This window comes from Vicia villosa, linkage group LG6 (genome assembly GCF_029867415.1).
Source record: "Vicia villosa cultivar HV-30 ecotype Madison, WI linkage group LG6, Vvil1.0, whole genome shotgun sequence".
Classification (NCBI taxonomy): Eukaryota; Viridiplantae; Streptophyta; class Magnoliopsida; order Fabales; family Fabaceae; genus Vicia; species Vicia villosa.
Window position 1 is genome coordinate 75,610,495 of NC_081185.1, and position 22,889 is coordinate 75,633,383.

Here is a 22,889-nt window from a genome sequence, read left to right on the forward strand (position 1 = left end):
TACTCATAACACTACTCCACATCACACTTTCGTTGCGCGATTATGGTTACCCGTCTTAAATCATCATCCAATATATTGCACTCTTTCGTATTCACTTCTTCATAAGTTCACACAACATGGTGAGTGATTATTCTCACGGCTTAGTATCCATCATATCCTAAACCATTAAGGTAACAAACAAGCTCATCCTATCTATATGATTCCTTCTACTATCAACAAGAGATTAAGGGTGATCAAGTCCTCAATTTGTCAATAGATAGCCGACAACCATATTTAAGCATAAACCGTCGTTACTACATAATAGTGTCCTTTCCGAGTTTGCACTCGAACTCATTAACATCATCATAGTCCAATAGTTCACTCTGAGTCTTTACAACTTGCACACTTCCCTCTCATTGGCTCTTGTCGGTGAGACACCAACGTCCAAACATTTTACACAATCCGCTTCGTAGTCACTTAGCATCACACACATGTTAAGTACTTCCAAACTTCATAATCACTAGTATACTCGTACATTACTATTCATCTCGTTCCAAATTAAAATCCCCTTCTTAGCAAAAGACCGCGACAACATTCATAACTCGAGGTTTTAATCTAAATCCCATGACATCTTTCACGTCCAAGTATCATTCCAATCGCAATCTCAACAATTCTTCCTCACACCAATAGGTGTAAGAAATCCTCTACAATTCTCCTTCTATACACGTCGTTGCCTTGGCATCATAAATACGACCCCAACCGTACTAAAACTTATTTCACCCTTCTCTACTAATTCACTCCTTGCTAAAATCCATCGCCACTCAAATCATCAGCTTATTCTTCAACAACATATTCTACTCAATTTTGTTTCAAACAATCACGGTAGTAGGCATTCCTATTCAACAAGTTTCACGCTTCCTTAACTGACTTCAGAATATCTCCTCCTAGGATCAAAAGTTATGGGTTTTTAAAGTAAAAAACAATTTTCCAAAAACTCACAGTAGAAACCGGTTCCTCCCACATGGGAACCGGTTCCTGGATGCTTCCCATAACTCGTCTCTAATTTTTACTATGGGGAACCGGGTTGTCTCTATCTGGGAACCGGTTCCCAGCAACCCAAAATTCCCACACCTTTTCTTTTATAATGGGAACACATTCCAAACAAGTTTTAAACATCAAATAACAACATATATCATGGTTATTAAGTCAGCTTTGCAATACCCCAAACGACACTTAAATCAGACACTCGAATCTCAAGATATGAATTTTCCAATCGTTGTCCGAAATTGCAACACTGACGCCATGCAGCGACACCTTAAATGATATTTCCAAAACTCCTCAAAAGGTATACTTAATTCCTAAAATTGCTTCTCAACAAACCTTTTAATTATTCCTTCAATCTGTTCAACTCTGACACTGACATCCCGTGCCGTACCAACAAACAAGTCTAGTTCTAAGAGCACGTGTAACCGCAACTTCACTTCTTTCCAACATCATCCTGTCACAATTAAATATGTTACAGCTGCTGCAACCAATTTTATGACAAAGTTCATCTCTTTAGCTTTCCGACGCCTCAAACGGAACTTAAATCGGATGTCCAGAACTCCAGTTATGAATTTTCGAAGTTCTGCAGCTATTCAGCAATTTTCCGGCATTTTGCTTACGAAAATTTCACTCCAAAACTCATTCTCTTCAACTCGATCATATTCCAAATAGCTCCTTATCATATCTCTTCACTTCCAAACATTCTTATAACTTGAGCAACACACCCCATTGCCGAAGTGCGATTTTTGAAACATTACGACAACAGTCCTCTTTGCAACTTGCAACTGAACCTCTTCCGAGACGCACAGCTACTCAATTGACAACTTCGCAGCCCATCAGCAGAGCTGATACATTACAACTTCTTAATTTCCCTCTCCTACAATAATCATCAATTACCTCTAATCATTTTCCTTCCAGATGTTCCAACTTAACTACCAGTCAAGTCCCAATTTCAAGTCACCTTCGATTTGGAAAACAACAACTCCAACAACGCTTGCACGGTTGCCAACAACAGCCTACTGAATCAATCGTCTTACAACTGAAACATAACCGAGAAGTGAAGCTTCTCCCCCACTTGTTTCAAACCAACTTCCGCAACAAACAACCAAGTACCGACAGTGATTCACTCACATGTCGCGTACCAAGGGACAATATGCCGACAGTATTCAACTGTCGTGCAACTCGACTGACTCTACAATTGGCCGGACGGACCGACCTGCTCTGATACCACTATTGTAACACCCTTCTAAACCCCCGCGGAAAATATAATATTATCAGAGTAATAACACATCAAGGATGCTACAATTATTAAATAAATAAAAACATCAAGTCGATTGTCATGCTTTATTAGAAATTAACCAATATCAAACATGTGTTTAGCACAGCGGAACTTAATTCAGCAGTATTAGGAAACATCTCCACACAAATACTCAATACATAAATCCATAGCCAAAATGGCAACAATGTATAACAAGTAACGCTAAGACTAATCGATCCCAGTGTTACAATCAGAGCATGACTCGACACGAACTACGGGCTAGCCTACAAGCTATCTTCACCCAATCAAGACGCCGCTACATCCTTAATCTGAAATCATCGAAGTAAGGGTGAGACTACATCATAATTAATTAGCATTATAAATCATCAGATATAGAATTTCATAAGCAATTATCCACCCTACTTAGCATATTCAGGTTTATCAATTCCTACCAATCACAAGCACAAGTCAAAAATATGCACCAATAACACCACACAATCATAACACCGGATTTCATCCTGACATGTCACAATTTATACAAAGACCATGCAGACTCTCATGCATGTGGTACCAAAATTCGTGAATCACATTCACAGGACTTCTCTCTTTGATACTGCCCTCTAGTCGCTCACACCCCACATGGGCACACGACTACTGCCTCATCGCTCACACCCCACATGGGCACACGATGACTACCTGCTAATCTCCGCACAATGGGAATTAGCCGTCAATGCAAATGATTTATGAATGAATGCACACATGTCACATACTTATATCATCATCAACCCGATGCTTAACATCGCTTTATCACATCTTACCAATAACGTCACAACAAGTATGTACATGTATCATGCATCATTCAAAACAAATCAATCATCATCATTCATCAAAACACATGATAACAACATTTACCATGAATAACATCCATCTGCATCATCATTCATCAAAACACATGATAACCATATTTACCACGAACAACATCCATTTGCATAACAAGCAGAAGCAATCACATTATAACAACACACATCATTGCACATATTCAATTATGCAAACAACAATTCATTGCACCTCATCAACTATGCAAAACAAGAATAAACCACATTTGAAGAAAACGATACTTTTCAAAATAAAATCAAGTTATTGTTGTTTCCTTTATTTCATAAGGTAAAGCATTCAATTTAAGGAACAACGTCCAAAACGGCGTATAAACGGACTTACGGTTTGAAAATTAGAAGCTTTTAAAGTTAGAACAGTTTTCAAAACGTGCTGCTGGAATTTGTACTGGAACCCGGTTCGTCCCACATGGGAACCGGTTCCTAGACCCAAAAATACCATTTTTAACGTTTAAAAACACTGGAACCCGGTTCCTCCCACATGGGAACCGGTTCCCACGAACCCAGTAGCTAAAAAAAGTGATTTTTAAGGCTTTCATGCATCCCAAACACATACCAACTCATACCATTACGAAATTGATCATCAATAACATCAAAATACTCAAAATACATGATTCTAATACACAAACAACAAACCATAACACCATGTAACAATACTACATCATCAATTGCAAGCAATTCATCAAATCATACATGTCAGTGTTGGGATTTCACAAAACCTAACATCCCAAATAGAGATTCTAATTCCTTAATTCAATCCTATCATCATCAAAATCATAATACTATATAATTAGAGTAATCACCCCTTACCTTGATGGAGATTCTTGAATTGATCCTTGAACTTTGGGGTTTTCCTCCTTCCTTTGCTCTTCTCACTTCTACGATCAAAATCTTTTCTCCCAACTCTTCTCTTGCTCCTTTCTTTTCTATTTTTCCAATAATAAAATAATAATAGAATTAGGACCAAGTGTAGAGCTTTTTACTCCATACACCCCCTAATTATCCATCACACCCCAAAAGTCTAATATTCTCTTATTTCCTTGTTTTATGAACGCATAACATAATTTAGTAATGAGCTCCACAACTCAACACCCCTCATTACTAAATACTACACTTGGCCCAAGGACTAATATTCCATAATTCCTCCAATTAGTTTAACAAAAATACCAAATAATTCTATATAATAATTTAATTTCCGATTAAATTAAAATTATAAAATATGGGGTGTTACATCTAGCCTTGATCCTATCCAGAATTTCTGAAAAGAAAACTGAGAAAGAAGCACCTTCTGCTGCTCGCTGTGCCGACCTTCCCTCCGGGAACACATCCCATCTTGCTGCTATCTTTCTAAAACCCTTCCTTCCAACCCTGTTCCATTCCATGGTAGACGAAACCTCCCAAAACCGTACTCCTTAAATCAATAATTTTAATAATAAATTATTTATGTATTTGTTTTGTTAGATGATTCATCATAATTTAAAAGTTATTATCAACATATAGTTTAATTTGTGTCGGAGAGTTATAATCTGAATAAGTGTTCTCGGTTTTTTAACGTTATGTAGTAAATTATAACTTTTTAGTCATGAATTTTTCACATTCGAATATCGTATCATTTATATAAGATCATAAGAATAAAAATGTAAAATAAAACCCCTCTCATCCCCTCTCCTCTTGAACCAAACATATTTTTAATTAAAATCCCTCTGCTCCCCTTGTTTACCATGATTTTTGGTAAACAATACCTCTAGTCTCTTATTAAAGGTTACTTGCAAAATCAAATAGGGAATCATATGACATAGTGTTAAGATCTTTTAGAGACTGTTTGGTTGAGGTAATTCGAAATTTCAAAGGAATTTGAAATTCAAAACAATTCAATCGATTCAATTGAAATCCATTCATTTTTAAATTATTTTGTTTGGATAAAGTATTAACATAATTCATTGTTAGATTTTGGGGGTTATTTTTTATAAAATTTAAAATGTTTAAACCAATTTATAAAATTGAAAAGTATAGACTAATTTGTAATTTATAAAAATTTGAAGAATCCAATTGTAAATTTTAAAAATTATTAAGGACCAATTTGCATTCTTGTGAAAATTTTGGGGGTCAATTTTGTAATTTTGAAAAATATAAGGACCAATTTGCAAAATTTGAATAAATAATAGTAACGAATACATTATATGGAGTATGAGAGGAATTTCAAATTCTTTGGTTCTTTGTGTCATTTTAAAATGATTAAATTTAACTTAGATAAAATACTCCATAAATTTCCATCATTTTAACAATTCTTCACTTTTGTATCTATATAATAAATTTTGTGCAAATCATTTTAATTTCTCTCAAAACATTACATTACCTCATTAAAATACTTCATCCAAACACACTCTTATAGTTTTTCTATTGTTTGAGTATTGTTTTGATAATATATGTAAAGGAAATGTTTAAAGATTTAAAATGCAAAAAAAAAAAGGAAAAGAAAAGTTGATAAAGTAAAAGTTTAAATAATGAACTTTGTATTGAAGAAGAAATAAATAACTTGGAATTAATAAATTGGAACACATACATACATTTTTCAAAAAACACTTTTTTCTCACTTTTGTGAGGATACTTTGAGTTTCTTTTACAATGTAACAAATGCGGACCCTAAAAACTAAAAACAAATACTATTTTTATAGAAATCCTAAAATAACTATTTCTAACGGTCGACTAAGCTACAAATGCTACATCTCTGATCCATGCAAGCTTCGTGTGATATGTTTCCACGTGTCCTTGAGAAAACCTTTTGTCCTTATCCATTTGGAAGCTTCGATCGACCAAACCTTAAGCAATCTGAGAAAATATGGTTTTTTGCAAAGTCCTTTTGAATATTGTATACTCACAATGCTCTTAGTAAGAGGAGTTGACTAAGTCATCAGATAACCTTTCTCTCTACCATTCAACAGGGCTATGTTTTGACCGGAGGCTTCAACCTACTTGTCGAAGATTCCTTTCCTTTCATAAATATTATTAGGAAGTCATATCTATAGGATCATAGTCCTAAAGATTTGGTCGAAATTCTAGGGTAACAAATTTCCCCCTAAAAATTGCATTTTCGATTAAGAACTTTTTCGGCAGAGAAAAAATGGCATTTTTTTATTGACAGATTTTCGACACTGTAGATGCCTTTTCGCTGATGCCATCATCATAATGACCACTTTATCATTTATTCATTTCCCAAGGATTTTACCATTATTCCTTTATGATTACATCAAATCCCCAGGCCGTGGGTTTTAAACTACTACCTCCGGTCCCATTTATAAAAAAAATTCTCTTATTAGATACATTGAATAAATAATGTATCTAGACAGTTTGTTGTCCAGATACATTATTTATTCAATGTATCTAAAAAGAGAATATTTTTTTATAAATGAGACCAGAGGGAGTACTACCCATAACTTTTCCCACCAAACTGGAACTGAAACGTTAGGGCTAGATTCAAGACCTCGATCGCCATTTGTCATTCATTGAAGTGACTTAGAGGGTTATAAATGGACAATATCTAGTTCCTCTAGTCTTTTCACAAAACGCTTTACTCTTAAAGATTTAACTCTTCTTATTCATCTTCTATAGTGTTTTATCAGAAAAAACCAGAGAACAAAAAACCTTCTATTTTACGGTAAATCATGGAAACACTTTCTACCAATTTGAAGACATGCACAAATTCTCTATATCTTACTCTCTCCGAAGAAGATGAGTCTAAAGCTTACAAAATGTCCCTCAACCAACACATAATGCAGCGAACATTACTATTTGGAAAAATTAGATGCTGATTTCCTTCCTCGATATTGATAAAATGTTGGCATTCCATGGGCCGTATCTTGCTCCGAATTCATCCCCAGAAAGAATGCGAAAGTTTTTTCGTTGCTATGCTTCTGCTTCTCCTTCGGCATTCGAAACACGCGCTCTTGATCGGAGGTTTTTGGATCCTACTGCAAGAGTATTTCGCTCAGTTCCTACTTCTGGAAACATAGATTATCTAGCATGGCTTGACAAAGTAGAGGGATAACTCCAATATCAATGAGAAGATTCGACTAACACTTTTCAGCTTCCCACTACAAGAATATTTCGCTCATTTCTTCTCGGAAGGTTCGATTAACACTTTTCAGCTTCCACATGGGATGATAACACCCACTCTGTTTGACATGCGGCTATTACCGGCCTCTCACCTTTCGGTGAAGTGTTCAATCCCATGCTGCCAAATAAACTAGAATTTAATTTCGACAATCTAACCATCAAATAGTACATCCTCGACCATCACAACAAAGAAAGTGCAGAAGTTTATGACATCGAGCATGTCGCTTTCCTAAATTTTTGGCTTTCTTATTATTTTTTTCCAAGGTTATCTTAAAATAGCCAAAGGATTTATCAACTTGGCGATTTAGCTCCAAGAAGGTCAAAAAATCTCTTTGGGAAAACTACTGCTGGAAAATATGTACCATTCTCTCGGCCTTGCTTCTTTAAAAATCAGTCTTCTCCTGAAAACCACCGAAGTGACTTTTGCTTTCATGCCCTCAATGGCTATTACAACATTGGCTCAATGCCTCTATCGATCCCCGTCTGGACATAACACAATCTCCCGAACTCATGTGTAAGAAGGCACCAAGCTTTCTTTGACTACTCCTCGTGGCAATATCAACAAACTTGTTTTCATGAAGTACATCAATCTATTTCTCGAAATAGACGTCTTTGTTTTGACAACGACTCCCTTCATGGATAGGACTTTTGGACCGAAATGGTTTAGAAACCGTTTTCCTGGTGTTACTCCACCTACTGCTGCTCATTCGAATGCCATTTGGGCAACATTTTTAACTCCAAACATTCTCGCTCACCGCATTGAAACATGGAGGGAGTGTTATGGATTCACCAGCTACCAACCAAATTTGGTGGCTCGACAATTTGGTCTTATCCAAATGTTGCCAAAATCCCTCTATTCTAAGGCAACTGAAATTTGTTGGTCGGGATGTGGATTCACGGCTCAAAATCATGTGGATTTCCTTAAGTTTCATAACAAACAACTTCTCGAACTCCCTAATTTCAAATTTCAACATTCCTTCCTTACCACTAATGATTTCGACACGTGGTGGTCGAAATACTATGAACAATCTCTTTCCCTACCACTGTTTCTTGAAAGGGTGGAGAAGGCCATTAACAAATTTGAGGGCCCGGAGGCCAAAGCAGGTTTTCCTTTACTAGCTTCATATTTACTCTTTCTTCTAAAATTAAAGTTCCTTACTTAGTTATTATTCATTAATCAGAGCAAGAAGCTAAACCTAACAAGTTAACTTCTACAATTAGTCGAATATGTATTGTTTGAGGCTGATGGAAGTATCCAAAGCTTTGCAGGAAACAATCGCTTTAATCACCATTAGAAAGTAGAAGATGGATAATTTGATCATGTTGTTGACCAATTAAGAAGATGAAGAAAAGGAGGCTGATTATGAAGAGGAGGAATATTAAACTGGCTTGAAGAAATCAACTAGGATGTGCCAAACATATAATCTGACTTATGAAGATATGTTATAGTTAGCTTATGATGATCTACTTTCGTTAACTAAGACTTTTTTAATCCTTGCATTTGGGATTATTTATTTTGGCAATTGGTTTAGTAACCATTAACTCTTTTGTGCTATGAAGAACATTTGCTTTGTGACAGTCCTAATGCTCTAGCATCATGCTCAACATTTGTCTTGATATTTGCTGGAGTTTTTCTATTCCTGATATGATGTGTGTATGTGCTAACATATTAATCTATATGTTTACTAACTAACATTTCTGAGGAATATCTTTTCCAAATTTTGGCAAAGAGGGGGATTAATGGTGTGTAGAGGGTAGTTTTTCTAACTACTGACTTTGAGGAGCTGATATCTGCTGATTTCTGATGTGTTTAGTACTAACTGGTACTCATTGTCTGGTTTTCTGGTATTTTGAGTGTCCTCTTTTGCTGAATTATTTGACATGGCATATAAACCTTGTGTGAGCTGGTTGCTTGTTAGTAGTAGCTTCTGATCTTTGACTACAAACTACTAACTGTGTGTTCATGCATGACTAACTCATCTTGAATGATTGCATGACTAACCGTCTTTGGAGATAAAATTGTGTAGCATTATCATGTGTGTGTAAACTACCTAATGACGCATATGTGTAACTACCTTATGACCTTTGGCATGCAAACTCATGTGCATATAGCTACCTCATAATTTCTATCTATGCTACAAATGTGTTGGTGATGTTTTGACATTCGTAATAACATGACCTATTCTTTAAGCGGAGGTTGGGCGTCAATCTCAAACATGGTTATTTACACCCATGGAATAAAAGTATATTTTCCATTTTCGATATTCCTTTAAATGCGACCCTTTGAGAACACCACTGCTTTGCTTAATCTTTGGCAAAGCTTCTATGTAAAAGAATAAATATGCGACACTAATATACAATTGCACCATCTCTTCTTTTTTGTCGAAAAATTGACCCATTTAGTTATAGTGATCATGGAGCACCAAAGAATGTATGTATTTAACGTCAAGATGGAAATTCTTAATGGAAAGTGTAACATCTCGTGAAACCAAAACTGAGTATACAAAATCGTTAAACTTAGATGTTGTGATTCGTTCTATAACTGTTTGTTGGAAGCGCATAATGGGAACTAAGGGTCATAGATGGTTCCACCTCTTTGAGAGAATGCTTCTTGCAACAGATTGTTTGGTTTGAAGAAAAGAGAGAATGTGACAGAGAATCACGTCTGGTAAATTGCTTATTATATATGCCATTCTAACAATGGACGAAGAAGGACTGATTATAGAATTTAGATTTTGTTTTCAACGACAACACATATAAAGAAAATCTTATTCAATTTAATTATTAGGAAAATAAAAATAAAATAAAAGACAATATAAATTTTCATATTTTCACATACAAACAATAATATGTTAAAAGTCAAAATGATCTTAAGAAAAATTGTAAAAAAATTGCAAGTTAAACATCAATAAATTTGCACTATCAAACATGGTTATTTACACCCATGAAATAAAAGTATATTTTCCATTTTCCATATTCCTTTTAATATGGCGGTCAAAACATTAATAAATATGCACTAAACAAATACTAATGAATTCTTTGAGAATACTAATGCTTTCATGTAAGAGAATAAATATGAGACATTAATATACAATTGCACCATCTCTGGTTCTTTTTTGTCGGAACAATTGTACACTCTTACCATATAGTTATTTATCAAATCAAAATTTAGCACACAATTACTCACAAAATGGATCAACTTGAATATGAAGTGAAGTGATAAACAAGTAAAAATGTAGTTAACTTAAGCAAGTACTAGAAGGAACAATTTTCCACCAAAGACTAAGTTCAAGTTTAAACCACCAAATATAGCAATTGCATGGTAGAAGCTAATTAGCAAAATAAATGACAGCAATGATAGAGTAAGTAACTACTAGAGACATGTATCATTGATCATGATAAACTCTAACTTTACACGTTGAAGATGCCCTTGGGTAGGAGGATATTATTCTTTCGATTTTGGAATGCCCATGGTTCCAAATTCTCATAGTTTGTAAAACTTTTGCTTTCTTCAAAATATACCTTGCTAGCTTAAGCTCCTCTGGTTGGCCGGAGAAGTCGAAAATATTGCACGTTTTAAGGTGTAATGACAGGCATTGGGGAACAACAGCCGGGTCTACCCACTTTTCTCTTTCTCTGTACTCTTTTTTATTCCATGTTTTGGTTTTAGTGGTCTGTTAATAATACACATAAAATAAAATAAAATAAATCATATCTGGCAACCCAAGGGAGGTCTATTCTATGAAAAGATAAATCAGATATAATCCTTAACAAACCTGATGAAGGTCGAGCTTTTGAAGCTTAGGGCATTGATTGAGAAATTTGACTAAGAATTTGCAGCTATATTTGAGAGAAACAAGCTCCAGATTGATCAAGTTATGAAAAGTAGGAATCAAATTATTCCAGTAATGCACCTAGTTCATATATGAAGAAATCATGTAAGATTTTTTGTCACACTCAAAAACAAAGCAAAGGAAAACAAAATACATTTACACATACCTGATCAATTTGAAAGCGCAGAGAACGCACATTGTGAACAGCTTTTAATGGAAAAAAGGAATAAGTACAAAGAATATTAGCTCTTGTCAAGTTACTCAAGCAGTTGCATTCGTTCCAATTTAGAGATTCATCATAATCAAAAAACACATAAGATGTGAGTAAATCCTCGAGAATTGGACATCTAGATAGAAACATCATAAAGTCTCCAAGTTTAGGGAAAGACATATATTCCAAATGAAGGGTTTTGAGAGAAGGAAGTAGTACACCAGAGGAATAACCCTCTTTGGTGCAGAAATGAGAAAGCTTGAGAACCACTAGTGTTTTGGAACTGAAAACAGTGATGGGAATATCTCTCGATGTGTAGAGAACGAGACAAAGGTATTCAACTCTGTGTTGTAGGACAAACTTAACCCATTTGATTATACTGAGGCACCCAAGATCATAATAGCGTGAATCTTTGAAATAGAAACTCTTAATGGGACGTGTGGCATCTCGTTGAAGCAAAACAGAGTTTACGAAGTCCTTAAACTTAAGACTTGTGATTGGGTCTTTAACTGTCTTGTGACTCTCGTCAAAGCACAGAGTTGGAACTGAGAGCCATAGATGGTTCCATCTCTTCGAAAGAATGCTTGTAGCCACGGATTGTGTTCTGTTCGAAGAAAAGAGAGAATGTGACAGAGAATCACGTCTGGTAAATTGCTTATTATATCAGTCATTCAAATTTTCTGGTTCTAAACAACAGAGGAAAAAGAAAGACTGATTATGGAATTTGGTTTCAAGGAAAAGCTGTATAAAGAAAATTTTATTCGATTTACTTATTATGGTTTTTTTTGTACGCAATAACTTATTAGGGCTTAACCAAGAAAAGGAAAATAAAAATATCTCCTTTTTAAAATCGAAATATATTGATACTGAAAAAACTAAAATAACTTTTTACTATTAATAAAAAATATTAAAAGATCAATTTGAACTATTAATTTAAATGAAAACATTAAATTAGAAAATCTTTTTAGTAATAAATATTTTTGACTTGACAACTGTCTGGAATCTGTATATTCTAAACAATATAGTCCATAAAAATTAAAAAAAAAAATAGTGTTCTATAAAATTATTATGTATCATAGAAAAATATTAAATTTGGTTAATTTTTTTGTAAAAAAAATAAAAAATTTAAAATGAACAATATAAAAATAAATTAAGTAATATATTTTTAAAAATATATATTTTTAATATTTTTTATGAATACCGAAAAGCTTATCGATTAAGAATAAAGATAAAGCCCTAAGACACTAGTTAAGAAACTTAAAATAGAAAATTTGTATTGAAAAACATAATAAATATATTAAATATCAATTTTTAATTTATTTTTTCTTCATATTTAGCACTTAATGTGCCCTTAGGGAACAAAGCAGTACCCATAAACTAATCCCAAAATCTTCGTTAAAATTAATGTCTATTTAATGCTGGCTCCTTGGGTGTGTTTTGATTTGTGTAATAAATACCTTAGATATCTGGAAGAGAATGCTAGAACTTTAATTAAATATTGATTGTGCGATGGAAAGTGGTAATTGCCGCATTATAGTATTTATAGAATTAAATGAAAATGAAAATAAGTTAGTTAATTATTTTCAGATTTTGAGTTGATTTTACAATATTTACTTTACTTTATTATCAATGCTAATAAGAAATTCGTGCTATCACACGAGTCCCGTCTGGATTCACATGCATCTATCAAATTATTATTTGTAAAGTTTGAATTCATTCTTCAATTAGTAAACATTGACATAGTTACAAAAATATGCTAATAATATGCAATTCGTACTTACAATAAATCGTACAACTGTTTATCTAACTTTAATTATATGAAACAACAGCGAGAGAAATATTTAAAAGATGGACATTAAAATGAAGTCGTTATCTATCAATTATATAAAACAACAGCAAGAGAAATATTTAAAACATGGACATTAAAATGACCAACTGGTATCTCTTAAATACGTTTATATCTACCCCGTGAATTCAGATGAGTTAACAAAACTTAGTTGAATCCAGATGAATTAATTTTAAAACTACAAATTTGGATAAGATCATTTTTCCAATTCAAATAACATTACTTTTTAGATATTAGTCCATTTTTCTAAACCTAAAATTTATAATAGCTTCCCGTCAAATATCAGTTTTAAATCCTTCTTACTATATCATATTTACAATTTTTACAAAAATCTACAATATGACAACTCCCCGTCAAATTTCAGTTATAAATGAATATCAACACTCGCTAGTATCCTGAAATTTTAGTTTTAAATGAATATTTTCTCTATTTTTTTGTTTAGGAGAATTTAATAATAGAAGTTTAACTCTATAAAATGTTGTAAATTTTTTAAAAAAATAATTATTTAATATTTTATTGAATAATTTTAAATAAAAATAAAATACATTTTTAAGAAAATGTAACTAATAATAATAATATTTAAAATTTATATATAATTTAGTATGTTTGATAATAATATATAATGTGAATAAATTAAAATTAAATATTTATAATAACTTCTTAGAGGTATTTTTTAATATTAACATATTCTCACTCTTGCCTAGAATCCTCTTGCCTAGAATCCTCTTCCCATCTTTTTTTCAATTGCCAAGAGGTGAAAGGTATTTGGAAGCATGTTTTCTTATGGCTTGGCACACCGAACGATTTCACCGAAGAGGAGATGCTTCGTTTTGACGTCATTCAAGAGAAGGTGGTTTGTAGTAAACGTCGTATTTTGATCAACCACGTTTAGTTTGCAACTATTTGGAGTATTTGGCTAATGAGGAATGCCATTATTTTTAAGGGGGAGTTTTTTTGTTTTGATGTCATTTGTTCTAACATTGTCTTTCTTTCTTGGAGGTGGTTATGTAGTGGATATACTAAGTTTAGACCAATTTACTATGAATGGTTTAAACTTCCATTATCCGTTCCTTTTTCCCTCTAGGGCCTTCGGCTTTTTTTTGTAAGGGTTGCACCCCTAGTGCGAGCTTTCAATCAATCAATTGCTTATTAAAAAAAAACATATTCTCACTCTTAAAATTATGCTTAAATATGTGTTTTTTATTAGAAAGTTTTTATATATCATAATTGTCTCATGTTTTTCATTAAAACAAATATTTCCAAGCAATTTATTGTATAAATATTATCATTTTATCATTAAAAAATTATAATTTAAAAAGGTATATTTGTGTGTAATTTCAACGTGCATATTCTTAATATTAAATTAAAATATGGGTCATGCTAACATGTGCCCTTAGGGCACATGTTAAGGGTACTATAATTAGGGTAATGCTAACTTGTGCCCTAGGGCACAAGTTAATAGATAAATATATTAGTTTTTTTTTTTGGAAATTGTGTAATGCATTTAATACAAGTTTATAATTAATGATTTTATTATTATTTTTAATATAAAATTTCTATTTATGAGTTTATTAACTTATGCCCTTGGGGCACAAATTAAAGCTATGGTTTGGAGGTGGTCTTTAATAGGAAATATTACACATACCAATTGCAACTATTATGAGTTTTGTAAAAATCCTTTGTTTTATATCTCTTAGGTTTCATTTGGTGTGTAATTTTTCTTTTCCGAATAGCATTATCGGATCTTTTTGTAATCGGGTTTGAGAATTTCTATTCTCTTTTTAATGAAGCTTGCTTACAAAAAAAAAAATTAGCATTACCCTTAATTTAATTCGTAATTTTATTTAATAAGTAAAGATTTGTTTTCCATCTATTATAAAAGTATGAGAGGTAAAAAAAATATTGCAAGAATGTCTAATTTTTATATTAAAAGTTTACATTAAGAAAACATTTATAAAACCATTTATCTATATTTAAACATTAGTGTGAATAAGTTGATGTTTGGAGATGGAATATAACGGAACGGAGTAGAATAAAACATAGTTTAACGAAATGAAATATGGATCCATTATATTCTTTAGTTATTTATTTAAAATGTCTCATTCCAACACCCTCACTCTAAATTGGATGGAACAAAACATAGAGAATTGAATGGAATGGGATGGAATGGATTCCATCATCTTACATTCTATATATTATTTACAAATTCAAACAATAGAATCTCATTAGAGGTTGAAAGTTGAGGTTGAGTTCTGCTTATCATCCGCAGACAGATGATCAGACGGAGAGAACGATTCAATCGTTAGAGGATTTGTTGCGAGCTTGTGTATTGGAAAAAGGTGGTGATTGGGATAGTTATTTACCTTTGATTGAGTTTACCTACATCAATAGTTATCATTCGAGTATTGGTATGGTTCCATTTGAAGCATTGTATGGTAGGAGATGTAGAACATCGTTGTGTTGGTACGAATCTGGAGAAAGTTCGGTGGGTGGACCGAAGATTGTGCAACAAACTACAGAAAAGATCAAGATGATTCAGGAGAAGATGAAAGCTTCTCAGAGTCGTCAGAAAAGTTACCACGACAAAAGAAGAAAGGATATTGAATTTAAGGAAGGAGATCAAGTATTCATGCGAGTTACTCCGATGACTGGCATTGGGAGAGCCTTGAAGTCGAAAAAGTTAACTCCGCGTTTCATTGGTCCATTGCAGATTACTAAGAAAATTGGGAAAGTTGCTTATCAGATTGCTTTACCGCCGGCACTCGCTAATTTGCATGATGTATTCCATGTATCCCAGTTGAGGAAATACATTGCAGATCCGTCTCATGAGATTCAGGTAGATGATATACAGGTGCGAGATAATCTGACCGTAGAGACATTACCTATGAGGATTGAAGATCGTAAAATGAATCAGTTGCGAGGTAAAGAGATAGCAACGGTGAAAGTGGTTAGGGGAGGACCAGCCGGTGGAAATGTTACATGGGAGTTAGAGAGTCAGATGAAGGACTCTTACCCGAAACTTTTCGTCTAAGGTATGTTTTCGAGGACGAAAACTCTTTTAGTGGGAGAGAGTTGTAACACCCGTATTTTTAAATTATTAGATAAATTGAATTTTGGTTAATTATTTAAATTAAAATTTAGTTTATGAATATTTTTTAAAATAATGGAGTAAATGAATAAGAAGAGAATATTGGACTTTTGGGGGTGTGAGGTGTAATTAGTGGGTGTATGGAGTAAAAAGCTCTACACTTAGTCCTAATTATATTATTATTTTTTTATTGAGAAAAATAGAAAAGAAAAGAACAAAAGAAGAGTTGGGAGAAAAGATTTCATCGTAGAAGTAAAAAGAGCAAAGGAAGGAGGAAAAACCCAAAGTTCAAGGATCAATTCAAGAACCTCCATCAAGGTAAGGGGATATTTTTCTTTTTAGTATCTCTTATGTGATCTTAAGTGATAGGTAGATTGATGTAGGGTTTGGTTCAATTAGATATTGGGATTATTAGGTTAGAGTGTTATAATTTAGATTGAATTGATGAAATTTGCATGAACTATTGGTTAATAATGAGTTTAATTGATGTTTGATGGTGTATGATTGAATGTATGATGATTGTATGCCTGTATCTGATGTCTGGAACCGATTTGGGATGATGGATGTGTGAAATCGCAGGTCTGTCGCAGACCTGAGATTCTGAGAAATCGCACGTTCGCTAAGCGGAGCTAGGCTTGCTAAGCGGAGGCTGTGTGCGTCGTTCAGGCTCGTTAAGCGGAGCTAGTTCGCTAAGCGGCGGTCCAAGGTAGTTTTCTACTAGAAAGCGTGTTAGAGGGTCGCTCAGCGGACCCTGTTATACAATTTTTTTTCAAACTTTGAAATCATAACTTTTGAACCGTGTATCCTTTCTTAGTGCCGTTTTGGACGTTGTAAAGGTAATTAAATGTTTTATATGATGAACGATAAAATGGGCAGTGGCTGACTTTATTTTTTTAAAACTCGATTTAATTATTTGGTGAGAATTAAGCATTGTGTACATATGAGATATGTGTGACATTGTATTGATGTGGTGATAAATTGGCTGTGATTATTATTATGACTGTGATGAATGCATGGCTATTTGAATGATGTTGAAAACATGTACATACTTATTCGGTGATGTGGTGTTGAGAGGAGTTGTTCATCGTGATCGGTGATGTTTTTAAGTATGTTATGTGTGTTCATTCACTCATATGCATTCGGTGATGGATCCCGGTGATGTTTGGATCGATGGTGGACATAATTCCCATTATGCGGAATTTGTGTCGGAGGGCCGTATCTCGATGAGGCGTAGATCGGTCAGGTGGATTAATTCCACGGTTTATTGGTACCACATGCATAGTGTTAGTTGAGTCATATGCATTTTGTCATAACATGATTGAATGAATTCAGTGTTGTGTTGAATGATTTATTGCTGTATGAGTTGATGAATGATAGTGGCTAATCTGAATATGTATGATTGGGTGAATGATATATGATGATGCTTGTTGCTTATGAATTGCATAATATTTACTAATTGAGAATGAGACTCACCCTTATATGTTGTCATTTTCAGATTGAGGATAGCGGCTTTACGACTTGGTGAGGATTAGCTCATGAGTCAGTGTGTCTAGTTTAGCGTCAAGTGTCATGCTCTGATATTGTAACACTAGGGACGCGAGTTTTGATCGTTCATGTCTTATGACTTTATTTCTTTATTTTGAGTTTTATGGATATAGTTTCGAAGGTATTGGACTATTCCCTATAATTGTTTTTCCGTTGTACTAACATGAGTTACTATGAATTATGATGAAACTCCTTAATGTTAGCATGACAATGACATATGATGTTTGATTTAAAATTTGAAATTGTGACACCCTGGTTCCATGTTACTCTGCGGAATTTAGAAGGGTGTTACAGTTGCAACTGTTGAAAGCGGTAGTCATTATTCTAATGAAGATCCCGAACAAATACTCAACGAGATAATTAATTTAATTTTACATTTTCAATTATTGTATTGTAATATTTAATATTATATTTAAATTTAAATTTATTTCAATGTTTATTTAAATTAATTTTCATTAAAGTTAATTATTTATTTTATTAATAAATTTACTGTTTTTAATTATTTTTTAATTTTCATTAATTTTATTAATTATTATATTTTGATATTAATTAAAAATTATTAATTTATTCATTAAATAAGATAAACAAAAAAAATGCATTTGTTTCATAGGTCGGAGTAAGGATTCTCTCCATTACTCAAAAGAAACGGAGGTGTCAATTATTATAGTTTTGATGTATAAATGTATAATTAATGTCACTACTTTTTTAAATGTGTGCAAATATATCTTTTATTTACATCAAAACTATAGTAATGAAAAATTACATTTCTTTTGAATATTGGATAACTCAATTTTTTTTTAAAAATGGAGAGAATCTTTACCAAAACTATATAGTAATTGAGAATTATGTTTTAAAAGGTAGCAATTGGGGAAAAAAATTAAAAAGGTGGCAGTGGGTCAATGAGTCTTATTTACAGTATATTTTCCATTTTCCATATTCAAAGCCACTATCATTGGTCACGATTCTAAGCATGGAGCTATCAGAAAAATAAAAAAGTGAAGAACACCACGGAATCATATTAAACAAAAAGGAAATGTGAAATAAAAATATTGTTAACGTAGTAAGTACTAGATCAGTCAAAGCAAGAAACAATTCTCGGCCACTTATGCACCAAACACAAAGTTAATCACCATCAAAGTTCCAGTTCAAAACACCAAATCTAGCAATTACAGACATGGGGATCAATAATCATGATCAACCATAAGTTAGTTTGCAAGTTGAAGATGCCCTTGGGAATGAGGATAATATATTTTTGTTTTTGGAATGCCCACGTGGGGTCCAAAATTTCATGGTTTGTAAAATGCTTGCACTCTTCAAGATATAACTTGCTAGCATAAGCTCATCTTGTAGGCCATAGAAATTGAAAAGATTGCAAGTTCGAAGGTGTAATGAAAGACATTGCGGAACAACTTCTGGATCCACCCATTTTTCTATGTACTCTTGTTTTTCTCTTTTAGATCTTTTATTCAAGGGAGCCTGTTAACAATGCACATAAAATAAAATAAAACATATCGGGCAACCCATTAGCGTTGTATGAAAAGATAATTCAGATATGGTCCTTAACAAACCTGTCGAATGTCAAGCTTTTGAAGCTTAGGGCAATTATTGAGCGCTTCAACTAAGAATCGGCAACAATAATTGAGAGAAATAAGCTCCAGTTGGGTCAAATTATGAAAAGTAGGAATCAAATCATTCCAGTAACGCACCTAGTTCATACCATGGTTTTAAATTGCGGACCGCATCACCTGATGCGGCCGCAATATTGCGGTTGCGGTAGTGTCCGCATCCGCATCAGACCGCAATTGCGGTGTGATTGCAAATCACAATAAAAACCGCATCATAACACCGCATCAGCCGCATCATAACACCGCATCGACCGCATCAAGCCGCATCAGACCGCATCAGGCCGCAAGAGATTATGCAATGCTCGCAAAAATTATTTGGTCTACCTTCTTTTTTTAATTATATTATAGATTTAAGATATATTTTAAAAGGATTAGTGATATTTAAAAGGGTGACGAATTATTAATGAGATATACATGAAATTTAGAGAGAAAATGGAAGATATGTGAAATCGAAAGTATAAATAATAAAATATAATATTTTATGTTCATAAATATGAATTCACGCCGCAACAACCGCATTCTGCATCGCAACAACCGCAATAGCCGCAACCGCAGTAACTGCAACCGCAACCGCATCCGCAGCCGCAACCGCAATTTAAAACCATGGTTCATACATGAAGAAATCAGATACGATTCTCACACACAAAAACAAAGAAAAACAAAATACATGTCAATAGCATTTTTCTTTTCCATCTCATCATCAATAAGTGTAGTAAACAAACCCTATTGAGTCGAAGGCACAGGGAAGATGTGTTGTTAACCGCTTTTAACGGAAAATAAGAATGAAGAAAAGAATTATAAGTGCAATGAATATCAGCTCTGGTCAAGTTACTCAAGCAAAAGCTCTTCCACTCAGTACATGTTAGAGATTCCTCAAAACAAAAAGTCACATCAAATGTGTATAATTCCTCCAGAATTGGACATCCAGATAAAAACATGAGAATGTCTCGAAGTTTAGGGAACCAAATAATTTCCAAATGAAGGGTTTTGAGGGAAGGAAGTACAATTGAAGAATAACCCTTTTCCACGTTAAAACCAGAAAGCTTGAGAACCACAAGGGTTTTGCAAGTGAGAATATTGACAGGCAATCCCGGATAAGATCCCGATGGGCTGAGATGGAGGTAAAGGTACTCAACTCTTCTTTGTATCACAAAATTGATCCATTTGGTTATAGTGGTAATGGGGCACCGAAGAAGACAACCGTATGCAACCTTGAAATGGAAACTCTTAATGGAAAGTGTGGCATCTCGCGCAAGCAAAACAGAGTTCATGAAATCATTAAATTTAGAACATTCAGTTTGATAATGAAGATTGGTATCGAAGCACAGGGTGGGAACTGAGAGGCATAGATGACTCCACCTCTTTGAAAGAATGCTTGTAGCCGCGGATTGTTTGGTTTCAAGAAAAGAGAGAATGTGACAGAGAATGTCGTCTGGTAGAGTGCTAATAATATCCGCCATTGATATTGAAGGAGGAGGGCGGAACAGTGAAAAACGAAATTAGTTTTTGATTTTCCGTTGAAACTTAAACCCTAAACCTAAAATATGATATGCTTTACGAAATTATAGACTATAATGTTATCTATTAATTTTTTTGTATTTATTATGGATGATTGAAATTTGAGGACATTATGGAATAATAATCCATATGGTTCTGATTGAATTGGAAAAAGTAAATCACGTTTACTATTGATTTATGATTCATTATTATTTCTACAACGAATCAACAAATTTATGGGGTAGCTATCTATATCTTTTCTCTAATAAATATAGATAGAAGTATTTTTCTTCCGTTTAAAAAAACAATTTATTAACATTTTTTTCAAAATAATTTATTAACCTGTGTGTAATACATGTGGTATCCATAATTATATTTTAGGAAACAATTTTCTTAACTATTTTTAGTGGGAGGATCATGAGAGAGTGTGTATCAAAGTTGATAGAGTCGGTTGGAGCCTCTTTATAAAAAATTTTGTTAGTTAGGCACAAGAAAATTGTAATTCAACAACTTTATTTGAGTAATTAGATTTAGATAGATGTTTTCCTAGTTCATTGAAACTAAGAGTGTGTAATTCAACAACTATTGGAATCTATATATTTTAACAGAATATAGTACAGAAAAAATTTAAAATTTAATGTTCTATAAAAATGATTATGAATCACAGAAAAATATCAAATTTAGTTAATTTTTTTTATAAAATTAATCAAAATTTAAAACGAACAGTATATAAATCCATTTTAAATTTTTTAAAATAATTATATACATTAAAATCAATACATTTTAAAATTGCACTATTAATATCAAATATTAAAATTATTTAATATAGATGAATTCATAAACTATCGAAAAATCCAATTTAAAACTCGAATATTCAATTATTAAAATTATTTAATTAAGATGTATTTATAAAGTTATAGTAAAATAAATATTTGATTAAAAAAAATTTTGAATAATATATTTTAAATAATATATAGAAAAATAGGGATATGCACTGATAGTGTAAAATAGTTTTACACTGTCAACCAATGACAATCATGAATCAGGACAAGTCAGACTGAAAATTAAAAAAGACTTATATGACATGGCAAAACGTTATATTCTAATTGGACGACAGTGTAATAAACTTAACCTTAAAGTTCGTAACAGAACTCAACAATCTTTGGATAGAAATGATAAGAGCATTAAGCTCAGACCTACCGGTAACCGTAGAATTAATTCCATGAATCACCACCTGAGAGTCGCTTTCAAAAATAACATTATTCAGATTCATGGTTAGAACACTATGAATGGCTTCCTTCAGAGCCAAAGCTTCAGCTTCTAAGGGAGACAAAATGTCGTTATCCCATGCTACACCTGCAATGGTAAACCTTCCCATATTGTCCCGAAGGCACCAACCCCTGTTAGTAGTCTGATAATGGCTATTAAACCCGGCATCAACATTACACTTTATTCATCCTTCAGGAGGCGGAATCCAAACCAACGGGAGTTGATGAACAATATTCGGCGTATGAATTTCACGGGCATCAGACCAATCAAACCAATTATAATAAGCTTGAGTACCAAAGATCCTCCCTGTTATTATTCCACACAATATTATTACTATTCTTCCAAAGACTCTCTAACACCAGAGCAAAACGACCCGCATCTTTCTTATCTTCTTTATTATAAATATCAAGGATAATAGACTTAGCATCACTAAAAGTTTGTAGCCGATGATCAACAATAGTAGATAAACCTGCTGCCCGCCAACAAAGATTAGTAGCATGATAGCCGAAGAATACATGCCAATCATCCTCCATATCTAAATCACAAACCGGGCAAGACAACGGGCATTGAACATAATGTTGTCTAAGTCTTCTGCGCGATGGTAAACAACCTCTACAAATTTTCCAAAGGAGGTGTTTAACTCTAGGCGGCGCCATAATATTCCACAAGCTATCCCAATTTCCATCCA

The 22,889-nt window shown here is 33.3% G+C and overlaps 2 protein-coding genes across 2 annotated transcripts; both read right to left on the bottom strand.

The window, feature by feature from the left end:
* Positions 1 to 10,531: 10,531 nt before the first annotated feature.
* On the bottom strand, positions 10,532 to 20,895 carry LOC131613896 (probable FBD-associated F-box protein At1g32375). Its single transcript, XM_058885534.1, has 6 exons — positions 20,295 to 20,895; positions 19,939 to 19,993; positions 11,287 to 11,974; positions 11,064 to 11,201; positions 10,810 to 10,961; positions 10,532 to 10,616 (listed from the first exon to the last, which is right to left on the bottom strand). The coding sequence occupies exons 1-6, from the start codon at positions 20,893 to 20,895 to the stop codon at positions 10,532 to 10,534; spliced, it is 1,719 nt and encodes a 572-aa protein (XP_058741517.1).
* A 1,139-nt stretch (positions 20,896 to 22,034) lies between these two features.
* On the bottom strand, positions 22,035 to 22,734 carry LOC131613897 (uncharacterized). Its single transcript, XM_058885535.1, has 2 exons — positions 22,496 to 22,734; positions 22,035 to 22,332 (listed from the first exon to the last, which is right to left on the bottom strand). Exons 1-2 carry the CDS (start codon positions 22,732 to 22,734, stop codon positions 22,035 to 22,037), a joined length of 537 nt encoding a protein of 178 aa, XP_058741518.1.
* Between the last annotated feature and the right edge of the window lie 155 nt (positions 22,735 to 22,889).